The 12319-nt window shown below is 32.5% G+C and overlaps 1 protein-coding gene and 1 long non-coding RNA gene across 10 annotated transcripts in view; one reads left to right on the top strand and one right to left on the bottom strand.

Annotated features, from left to right (window-relative positions):
• The window catches only part of LOC104754150 (cathepsin 7-like), a 1308-nt gene extending 746 nt beyond the window's left edge, over positions 1 to 562 (bottom strand). The window contains exons 1-2 of the mRNA XM_010476291.1: positions 302 to 562; positions 87 to 221 (exon numbers count right to left, since the gene is read on the bottom strand). Coding sequence (XP_010474593.1) covers positions 87 to 221; positions 302 to 562 — 396 coding nt within the window. The remainder of the gene's footprint in view (positions 1 to 86; positions 222 to 301) is intronic.
• LOC104752986 lies at positions 6681 to 10577 on the top strand. Of its 9 annotated transcripts, none has more exons than XR_762043.2 (9): positions 6681 to 7082; positions 7170 to 7314; positions 7768 to 7881; positions 7989 to 8134; positions 8233 to 8604; positions 8806 to 9049; positions 9120 to 9354; positions 9436 to 9505; positions 9645 to 10577. It is a non-coding gene; the product is annotated as an uncharacterized LOC104752986 (long non-coding RNA). The 9 variants fall into 9 exon arrangements; XR_762046.2 differs by having other exon boundaries at positions 6681 to 7314; positions 9645 to 9847; positions 9936 to 10577; XR_762045.2 differs by having other exon boundaries at positions 6682 to 7314; positions 8233 to 8331; positions 8439 to 8604.

Here is a 12319-nt window from a genome sequence, read left to right as displayed (position 1 = left end):
AAAAAAAAAAAAAAAAAAAAAAATTGAAAACTAAGTAATAACATAAATATCACTCAAGCGAAAATAAGTTTGTTTACGAGACTAACCCCTTCAAAATTTTCGAACTCTTTGTAGAAGTCTATCACGACAGCAACTGGACCTTCATTGACCAAAAGGATAAGCTCCTTTTCATCCACTTTGCTTAAGATGATTAAATCTTGAACTTTAAAACTTTGCTTAGACTAAAAAAACAACAAAAGGCCGGGTTAGATAGCCAAATAGCACATTGACATTCTGAAAGAAAGGTAAGAGTAAGCTTTACCTGACATTTGTGAGTACAGAGAATTGGTGTTGGCTTCTTCGGTTTAACTTTACTTTTCTTCTTATCTTCAGAAAATGGGTCGACACACTTACAATCTTCCTCCAACAGTGTACCATTATCCTTGAGAAAGGTTCGCAAATGCTCCAAGTTTTGAAGTCCTCCTTTGAAATCTGTCTTTCCAAATAGACCTACCAAAAGGTGTAAAGCTGATAGCAAGAGAGGAGCTTCAGCTTTGCCTTCGATTAGAAGACGAGCAGACATACTTCTAGTTGAAGCTATGGTCCAGCAAGTACCTACACAATTAGGAAAACAACAACTTAATAATATTAAAGAAGCAACAACTTAATAATATTTAAAGACGTGACATATGTAAACGTCAATTATATATAACCAACGTGAAACACAGTCTTATGTGACATATAGATAGATTAGATATACAAGTATGTGTGCCTTTAATTAACCCACAATGAAACAGAGTTCTTTACGTGTGAAGAGATTGATGTATAATATATATATATATATATATATATATGTGCATAACTTTGAATTCTATATTTGGTTATCCTATCTATGTCGCATTTTCTCAAACGGTTCTGGTTTTAATTAAAGCTTCCTAGAGAAAATTAATCCAAAACCTAAATACTTGTAATTTAAAGTCGATTTAATTTACTTAGGAGCTATAATCAATCATATAGCCAGTGGAATCAAAATGATTTAACTCACGCCGAAATCCTTGGGGATCCTTTTGGTATATCCTACAAAAACAAACACATGAACAAGAATGTTGGTATCGATATATGTAGACTACACCACACTACGGTAGTATATGTTAATAAATAAAAAAAACCCAAATAGAATTCAAGTAAAGAAACTAGTAGTATGAGACATGACGACGACCTTAGGATAATCTTCATCGGACTCTTTTAGCTAAAAAAAAAAAATGACTAATCAATATTAGTAACTGTTTAAGTTAATGTTTTTCTTCTTCTTCTTCTTCTTCTTCTTCTTCTTCTTCTTCTTCTTCTTGCTTTCGATTTGAGTGTAGGATGAAATTTCTTCGATCTTTTGCTACCGGCACCGTAAGATTCATTACCTTCCATCTGTTTAATTGCAACAACAACAACAAAAAAAAAAAAAAAAGCAATCCAGGTGATTAGATGCAACACTCCAAGATAGAGAACATGAACAAACACGTACGGTGTAGCAATTAAAGAACTTTGATAACCGGTTTAATTAGGAAAATAGTAATTGTAAACAGAGATCGAATCTGCATATGTCTCGCTTATCGATCGTCTCGGATTATTGTTATAGGGTTTTGTGCCATTTCACACATTTAGAAATTTTTTAACAGAAACAACCAAGAGATTATATCAAACGAAGTGATCGGATCACATCAAAAGCAAGATGGATCTCTCAATCGATCGTTATCTTCTTGTAACTTTTTCCAAACAACAAAAAAATTTATAAAGCTACTACACCAGATATTGAAGGAAACCTCAGAGAACTTAAAAAAAAAAAAAAAATTCACAAAGAAGATCAGAGAGAACTCGAAATCAAAAGAGTCAGGTGTTGAAGCTTAAGCCACCTTCAACAAACAAGCGGATGTTGAAAGGATCAGCTCCTATGCGGAGAGAACACCAAAAAAAAAAAAAAAAGAGAACCCAGATAGAGAGGGAAGAGGGAGAGAAATGAGCTTAAAGAGGAGGAGGAAAAATCCAAAACAAATGTTACTTTTTTTTATTATTATTATTTTGTTTTTTTTTTCAAGTGTGGGTTTTAAAAACTACTAACCTTTACTTTTTTTTGTTTACTCTCTGACTAGTATTAGAAACTCGAAGAAATTTTTCAATTCAAAAAAAAAAAAACTGTTATTATTTATTAAACCATCTTAATTTTTATTTTATTTTTTGGTAATTGATATATAAATCAACTAATGTTATTTCTTTGTCATCTTTAAAATATTAACCATTTTCTTATTCTTAACTCAACCTCTCTCTCTCTATATATATATATATATATATATATATCTGCGTTTAAATGCTTCCGTCCTAGAAGGATACGACGACGTCGAATAAAAGACAAATGTTTGTTGGTCGCTTTAAAGCATTTTACAGGACGTACGCATGTATATGTATATGGTTACTAGAAATTGGCTGGGTTATACGAAAACAAATTACTAATGTTATATGGTTCATATATATGTGGAATTGGTGACAACTGTAAGTTGGCTGAATCTTGTACAAGTGATTGTATATATGCTACAGTAAAATTAGAACTGTAAAAACAAGTTTAAAAAAGCATTGTAGACGTTCAATGCTCTGTACATGTTTGCACTGCTGTATATTTTACATGATTTAACAATTTCCACACTGGAGACTCATACAGTCATACTTGATAAAGCTAATATTTGATTAAAGACGTGTTATATAAGTTGATCATGTAGTGCAATAGGAGTAATAATAATCCCCATAAAAACAGATGTAGTTTGTATTTATTTCTTAGAAGTTAGATAACGTCGTCATTAGCTTTAGGACTTATTTTTACTTTGTAATGAAGTTGCATTATTCACTTTTGTTTTAATTTTGATTGTTATTTACAAACATAAAAGCCAGTGGTAAAAAAAAAAAAAAAAAAAAATTTCAAAAAAGAGACTCTGATTTTTTCCTATTGGTTGGGAAAACCATTACATCACACTCACATGTGTCAACATTTTTTATTTATTTATTTATTTATTTATTTATTTTTGAAAAATCCCACATCTTTAGCATGAGCCATGAGGGACAAATATTCCAGTGTATTCTAGTATTTTTATTCTTATTTCTTTTTTTCTTTTTTTATTTGTTTGTTTCTTTGTATGTTCATTTTAATACTATTAAAAGAGAAGTACAAAATTAAGAATGTCCAAAATCCTGGCTAATATTATAGCAATTGCCACTCAATTAAGCATTAAGAAGATGATTAATTAAAATTGAAAAGGGTAAATTTGGAATTAAAAAATTCAACCCATTTATCGAAGGATCCGCGTGTTTTTTATGAATCTCCGACTGGGTCATTAATTGTTTTTTCGGTCATCTCCAGATTTTTTTTCTTTGATAATCATTTTGATTGTTTCTTTTCGTAATTACTTCTTCTATCAGTAAAAAAAAAAAAAGGGATATGTGTGGCTTTAAACGAATCAAGCAAACTTGAATTGTCTTTCGGTTATGAATTAAAAAACACAATCTTAAAAAAAAAATCATTTCTTTGTTGCTAACATAGAAATGAATATGTACTTATTGGATCTAGCATATGATGTATAGAAAATAGAGAAAAAAAGAAAAACTGATTCTAAGTTTGTCCAAAAATAAACTGATAAAAATGGAGGTTCGATTTCTGAAAGAAGAAGACGAGGGTAATTTTGTTATTTCTAATTAGGACAACAATATAAAATGCTAGGTAGGAATCGAACTCAAACCAGCATACTATAAAATATATTATTAGTTATATATTAAATATCATAAGATATAAAGGGGTTAGCAAAATATTTTTTGTTTAGAATGATGATGTTATATTTTATAGTACTTGGATTAATCTGTAAAACTATTAATTGCCGGTTCAAAACAGTTTACATAATTTAACAATGTTGTAGGTCATGTGATGGAACGAGTTAGAGTTTACATAAATCTTCTTATAATGTAAAGAAGATTGTGTTCTTTATGCAAATAACACTAGGATTTTACATAATTAATAAATTTAATTAGTTATAATTTTTTATTTTTAATAATATAGTATAACATTGATATAATACTTTCTGTTTTATACCAAAAGTGTTATACTGCGATGTATCGCATGTTAATTAGTACTCATATTTAAGCCTATCAATTAAACCAAAGTGCGTTAGACGAATGTGACCGCAGGTTTAAATATTTTTAATCAAAAAATATTTTTGTAAATACTATTGTAGGATGATTGTCTGCAAGTTAAGATCTTTAAATACAATCCGTTCCGGGACGGGTCTATAACATATGACATATTTAAACTATTAGACCAACACTAAAACTAATTATTTAAATATTTCATGCATATATTATATATTTATAACCATAGTTTGGAATTAATTAAGTTATAAATGATATCCATATTTACAGAGCCGTGCCAATGGTTATGGAGGCCGGAGGCACAACAACAAAAAAATTTACATAGTAAAAATTTGTAAAATATTTACTCGGAGAGATATTTTTTTCCTTTTTTCTACCAAAATTACTTAGTTTTTCAAAATCAACACTTTTAACCAACATTTTAATAAACAAGAATCAAGTTTAAGTTTTTACTAATTCATTTAATATTTAGTATTAAACTAATTCATTTAATATTTCTAATGACATTTCAGTTTTTTCTTTATTTATAGATAATTACTAAGTTTAGAAAAATCTCATCCAAGTCTTTCGATTAAAAGATCTAAGCTTCTCTGCTCTAAAGAGTTGAATCTCACCAATTTAAGGGCTTCTTGATTTTTTACTGAAAAAGAGATCGTAGGTGGTGGTTTCTTTTTATGCACTGACGCACGGCTATGCATATTTATTATTTGAACTAAAAAATATACATGGTTAAGAAAAAACAAATATTTTATTTATATCAGTTCGACTAACATTTAATAATTAAAAAAGTATTAAAATATATTTAAAACACAAACAAAATAAATTTTTGTTTCACGTTCAATCCTAGTTGTTTAATATTATCAACTCATTAATTAGCTCTGACGTGGCTTCCGTACAAATGATGGTGGGATTGGGATATGGCAAACAAAAAAGGTTTTTATGGAAAAGCACACCCTTACTAGCTACACATTTTTTCTTGGTTACTTTACAGTTCCTTGTTATATGCATGACTCGCTATCAAGAAAATTAATGACGGTCGACTGACGAATAGAAAAGGTTGGATCCGAGTAAGGCAAGTTTACTTATATTAACCGTTAGTTTATTTTTAGCTACTTTATAATAAAAGAAAAAGAAAAAAAAGATTCGATTTGAAAACTATATTATGGTGGAACATGCATTTTTCAGTACTGTATACTAATATCTTGGACAACCCATCAACTAAACTATTATACTATTATTCTTGGCACCAATACGAGGTTGGTAATATAGTACTGTATAACGCAAAATATAGTCTAGAGATCCGATCCGGATTCATCTGAGAAACAACGTTTGGGGAAAATGACCCCACAAGATCGCTTGATAAAAAATATTCAATGGTTGTGTGTGTGTGTGTTTTTTTTTGTTATCCTCACTGTTTGTCTTTTCTATTATTTTTTGTTTTTTGAACTTAATAGTTTATCGTAATATTTTTGTCAACTTATTCTTAAATATTCTAACCACTTATTTAAAAACCGTATTCGGCACACTCTAAATCACATAACTAACTCGTCCTAGGGACAAAAACATGATTTTGTCTAATCTTTATATATATTGTGTACAGAGAAAAAAAAGATCGTAATTAGCTAGGTTTCATTACTTTAACTATCACGACTTTTTGTTTATTTTCTCTCTCCCTATTTTAGCCTTGTAAAGATGTTGCACTTTCTACCTTTAGATGTCAATTTTATTTAAGTTGCTTTCATATAAATCCCTGTTGAAAAACAAGATAAATTTCAAAAAGAGATATCTATAATTATCTTTGTTTGGCAAGAAAAAAATAAAAGAAACGAAAAATATACCACTATCTATCCTTTTATTTATATCTTTGTTTTTCATAGTTTAATAATACTCTACAGTATTGTTTTTTTTCTTTCCAACAAGACTAATAGCTAAAACTCATTACACAATACACATGATATTTCTATGGTATTCATAGTAAATTTTCAATTAATAAAGGAGTTAACAAATTTAACACGCAATTGTGACATCTCAAAGCATTTTACGTTGAGATTATTACTCCTACACAATGTCTTCGAATTTATCATCCTTTATTTTAATCCTACTTAAATCATCCAAATTTTAATTTATTTTTGAACCATCCACATTTTCAGAAATATTTATACATAAATCGTTGCTTCAGTACAAAAATGGAATCAAGTAAAATCACTTTTTCATATGGATTATCCAATTGTCATCATATTTTAAATTTTGTGTACATTTTGATTTCAGTTAAATGCCAATGCATTGTTAAAGTTTTTTTTTTGAAAAATTTCTTCTATTGAAAAGCATGGGAAATAAAAATATTACAAGGCCTAGCCCACAGTTTTTTAGCTCATTACATAGATGATGTTCATAAGCTCTAGTGAAAACCAAAAAGGAAATGACTTTGAACGAGTGATGATCAAAAGATACGCTATCGAAGGCCCATTGTTGAAATGAAACTTAGTTGAACCTTAACCAGACGATAATCAAGCGTCTAGTTGCAAACCGACCAAATAAACCGTTGAAGAAGATGAACCAACCACCTACCCATCAATAATGATTGAATCGTAATGATCGATTCCAATTTCTTAACCTAGCTGCCGTCGAGAAGAGGATTATCAAGATGAATCCATCCTAGTAACCACAACCTATAAACCATAATTCAAGAACCTTTGATGCAAATACTGGACGAGAAGAGCGAAGGCTAGAAGCTCTGTTTCGAATGGTGGTATCAATGATGGAGATAATGGAGTCCGCCGATTTAAACTCATTCCGATGGTTCCGTTCCGACCAAAGGTTGTAGATCGTCGCTTGCCATGCTAGTAACTGAAGGCTCTTTTCATACTTGCTCCCACTATGAGACAGTAGCGATGCCATAGTATCTTCCCACTTACGTCGTCGAGGTAACCTAGCTCATCTTGCAATATCATCCCAAATACTCCAGGCGAATGAGCATTCAAAGTGGAGATGAGACCTTGACTCATTTGCAGATCCGCAGAGAAGACAAAGTGGATCCGTTTGAAGTCCCCACTTTAAAATCCTATCTCTTGTTGGGCATCTATCCATGATCACTAGCCATGATAAAAATTTGTGTTTGGGAATGCCTCCTGAGAACCAAACCAGATCTGACCCAAGGTACTTCTTCTCCTCTGCTTTTGATTGACTTGTAGATTTCTCCGGTTTGATAGTAGTCAGATTGTTTTCCATTCGGCCACCATTCGTAATGATCATTAAGATTTGAAAGGGATATAGTAGTTAAGTAGGACTGTAGGTTTACCTGCTCATCCGACCTTGCAGCAGGTAATTTCCAGTGATTTCTCCCCCTTAGACTAGCTACAGATGCATTGGGGCTAATTCCCAGATGTTGATGACTTGGTAGGTTTAGGTAGTTACGAATGTTACCAAAGGGAGACCAATTATCTGACCAAAAACTGCAGCTTTTCCCATTCTCCAACACCAACTTTATCCATGGATAGATGTCTACCCTTATCTTGATTAGTTTGTTAGCCAGCCAGGATAAGCTTTGTTTAAGCTTTATAGTCCAGAAGTTGCTCAAGTTATCTGATAAAAATCTCTTTTTTGAACCAGGCAACCCATACTGATCCAGATTGGAAGAATAGAAGCCAGATCAATTTGAGCAGACAAGCTTTACTCCAACTGGTTATGTCTCGCAGTCCTAACCCTCCCTCTGCTTTTGCCAGAGTAACTTGATCCCATGCTACCCTTTCTGTGGATTTTCCTTCAATTGTACCATTCCAGAGAAAAGCACCACAAAGGGAATTTATTAGATTAATTACGTTCTTTGGCAGCACAAACGACGAGCACCAAAAATTAGTTATTCCAGCAATAACAGAGTTTAGGAGTTGGAGTCTCCCAGCAAATGATAGGGATCTGGTTGACCATGAAGACATTCTCCCTTTTATTTTTTTGGATCAGGGGCTCGCAATTCAATAAGGTTAGCTTTTTGGTGCACAAGAGAACTCCTAAGTATCTGATTGGCAGTGATCCATGTGTGAGTCCAGAGACTGATTCTATGTGTTGGATTTCTTGCAGAGAAAGACTAGATGAGAAGAAGGAAGTCTTTGAGATACTCAACCCTAGTCCTGAAACACTTTCAAACTCTTTCAATACTTGCAGAATGTTCATGACTGAGTCAGTAGTTCCTTCACAGAAAATAAGTTAGTCATCAGCAAAGCATAAGTGGGTGAGTTTAGAGATTTTGCACTTCGCGTGGTAACCAAATTTCCCATCTGCTGCAGCCTTGTTTAGGAGGAGAGAAACACAGTTCATGGCTATGACAAATAGATAAGGAGAGAGTGAATCTCCCTGTCTAAGCCCTCTTTTGCCCTTGAAGTACCCATTGACTGAGCCATTGAAACCTACTGTGAATGTAGGAGTACAAATGCACGCTTCAAGCCACCTTAGGTATTGATTTGGCACTTCTAACCCTCTAAGACAGGCAAATATGAACTCCCACCTAATGGTATCAAAAGCTTTTGCTATGTCCACTTTGATAGTTATCCTCTTGGGACCTTTGCTTTTGTGATACCCATTAACTAATTCAGCTGCAAGAATGGTATTTTCTATTAGTAATCTCCCTTTGATGAAAGCTGTTTGATTTGGTAGGATGAGGTCAGGCAGCAAGGGTTTCAATCTTTTAACAAGAAGCTTTGAAATAGCTTTGTAGAGGGTGTTACAGCAAGAAATTGGTCTGAAGTCAGCTATAGCAGAAGCTCCTGGTCTTTTTGGTACTAAGGTCAATATAGTGGAGTTGAGAGCAGATGGCATAAATGAGGTGGAAAAGAAATGAGAGATCCCTGCAACTGTTTCTGAACCAATGATTCCCCAGGCGGACTTGAAGAAGGCAGAGGTAAGCCCATCTGGCCCTGGTGATTTGTTCTGGTTTAGCTTTTATATGACTTGGAGAATTTCCTCTGCAGTTGGGACGGATGCCATAACAGCTTGAGTAGATGGGGAAGCTTTGAATCCAGTAAGCGCTTGAATCCAGGCTGGAGAGATAATCAAAGTTGGTAGACTTTCTGGAGCAAGGATATTTTGGAAGTGATCGATGGCAAGTCTACTCATTTCAGAAGGGTCATAGATGATGACACCCGATATAGTGGTGAATGATCTGATGGAATTTTGGGAGTTCCTCATCTCAGTCACTTTGTGAAAGTAGGTAGTGTTCTGATCACCTTCTTTAAGCCAATTGATTCGAGATCGTTGTCTAAAGTAAGCTTCTTCTATGATTTTCAGGTAGTTAAGCTTCTTCTATGATTTTCAGGTAGTTAAGCTTCTCAGTAAGGTCTCTCTCTTGCTGGAATAGGTAAGTGGATGGTGAATTTAATGCTTGAACCTGCACAACATTTAACAGCTCATTAGTAACTCTCACTCTCCTTTGAATTTGAGAAAAATTGTCTTTGTTTAATGATTTTAGTGTTTTTCTTATTGCTTTCAATTTGTAGCACAAAGACGCCAATGTTACTGCCTCATTCCCGGCATGAATCCAAGCAGTCTCAACAGTGGTTAGGAAGAGAGGATGAGTGGTTAGGTAGTTCCAGAATTTGAAGGGTTTGGACCCAAATTGGGGAAGAGGAGAGGCTAAATCAAGCAAGCACGGTGTGTGGTCTGAGAAATCGGGAGGGAGAAAGGAGGCAATACTGTTAGAGTAAGCTTGAAGCCAGTTATTGTTCACTAACAACCTATCCAGCTTTTTTGCTATTGGATTTTGAGGCCTGTTGTTCGTCCATGTAAAGCTGGAGCCTTGGTGTCTCAAATCAAATACTTCGAAGCTGAGTAGGGCGTCTCTAACCTCAGTCATTCTGGTAGAGTAGGAGTTTACTGCTGGATTTGAGTGTTCTTCAGGATGAGTTATCTGATTGAAATCACCTCCAATTACCCAGACTCTTTAATCCAGATTTAGGTCTTGTTTTAATGCTTGAAGGTTGAGCCATAACTGAGTTCTTTCATCTTCTAGGTTTGAAGCATAAATAGCAGTGTAGATAAAACTTGTTCCTCCATAAATTTGAAACTCAACTGTGAGAGATTGTCTAGACTGATGCAGGACTGATGCAGTGATCGAGTTTTTCCAGATGATTACAATTCTTCCATCTTCATCTGACTGGTGGTTTGAAGCAAAATTCCACCCAGGGCATGTACTGATCATAACTTGGTTCAGATTCATTTCCTTGATATGAGTTTCCAAAAGAGCACCAAAAAGTGGTTGATGACTAAATGCATTGTTAAAGTTGTCATGCCATTTAATATGATCGCACTACTCCAGTTCTACGAAGAATTGAAGATACTAATATTCCAAATATTTTGATACGAGACTCAAATTATCATGATTCATAGGACCATTATGATAATATGTGCTTTAATTAGTATTTTTGTTAGCATCTCTCGTGCATAATATTATGTGTCAACGGTCAAGAGGGAATTATGTCATACACAATAGGACAGTAAAACCTCTATAAATTAATAATATTGGAACCAAGAAAATCTATTAATTTATCGAAATTTTATTAATTTATAGAGAGACTTTCCTAATTTGGTAAAAAAATATTTAAAATAAGATTTAATGGCTATAACCAATATTTTTATAAAACTAATTAAAATGAAAATAACAATTATCATGTTTTGATAATAGCACTCAAAGATTTTTATACCATAAAAATATCAAAAATGAACTCTAATAAAAATTAAGGTGTCGATATATACATATATTTGGATAATTCTATATAATTATTAATTTATATTATTGATGGGACCATATTTTACAAAAGATTTTCAAAAAAATTATTATTTTATTATATTATCGAATTATATCCAAAATTACACTAATTCTAACTTGGGATTAGAAAAATTTATTAATTTATAGAGATTATTAATTTACTGAGTATTAATTTACCGAGGTTCTACTCTATTATATATTCACACTTACACCGTATGAGGAAAGTTCTTCACAGAAAGAAAAAAAAATCAAAGCTTACGAAAAACGGTCCTTTTTGTGAAATATATAATAAATATTTGCGTAACAATCAAGTCTTTGTTTGTTTTGTTGTATATCGTGGGACTCCGACAAAAGAGAGGTTGTTTCTTGTCGAGGTGGAAGAGAAGAAAAAAGACTTTGCCGAGAGTATCATTTGACCATTATGATTATGAAAGACTCACCAAATCAAAGTGTCCACATGCTCAAACGCATATTCAAAAACTTTTTATTTATTATTCGAATAATATCGCAGCAACACCATTTTGGGTTATTTTTTAGATATTTTCTTTATTTAAATAAGAAATTAAATGTTTGGGTCTTAACATTCGAACAACAAATTAAAATCTGAAATTAGTTTCCGTTATTTTTTTTTCTTTTCCTTTTGCTTTCTTTCTTTCTGCCATCAGATTTGAATAAATGAACCTTATCTTTTATATATGTTCTTTATAGAGGGTTTACTATTTAATGCATGAAGTAAAAATTGTTACAGCACCAATCCCATGCATTGTTTTTGGGGTTTAGCTTGATTATACACTCTAACTAAGTAAAACAAATTCAAGCGGAGATTTTTGATCCATTATTGGATCTAACTAAGTAATTATTGGATCCATTAATTATATAGCTAGAGATTAAAGAAAACAAATTCAAGCGGAGTTTTTGATCCAACGGCGACACGTATACCACTCATCATTATTATTCCCGTACATGAGAAGCGGGACAGAATCGGTAGCTACATGAATTCTCACCCTCTATATCTGTTGGTGTGCAACAGGAGGAAACAGAGTAAACTAGGCACGTGATTGTCTACGCGCTTTACTGCTACACACGTAATATGGGCTTTTTAAACGGGACTGCGTTTTTTGGGCTTTGATCCAATACTCACTAGTTGTTGAACAAACCTCAAAGTATGAGGCAAGACAAAAAAAAGATAAGGAAATAAAAGGCACTTGAGTATAATAAATATAATATTATTTCTTCTGTTCCAATTTATAAGATTTTTTAGGCTTTTTCTATTTGTTCTATTTTATAAGTAAGATTTTCTCAAATTTCTATGTATTTTTAATATTAAATTAATAGTTTTTGACTATTTAATTCTGCAGTATTTTTTTTCTATTAGTTGAATTTTATGAAATGATAGAACATTTATTG

This window comes from Camelina sativa, chromosome 16, assembly GCF_000633955.1.
Source record: "Camelina sativa cultivar DH55 chromosome 16, Cs, whole genome shotgun sequence".
NCBI lineage: Eukaryota > Viridiplantae > Streptophyta > Magnoliopsida > Brassicales > Brassicaceae > Camelina > Camelina sativa.
This window is presented reverse-complemented; position numbering and strand designations above follow the sequence as displayed.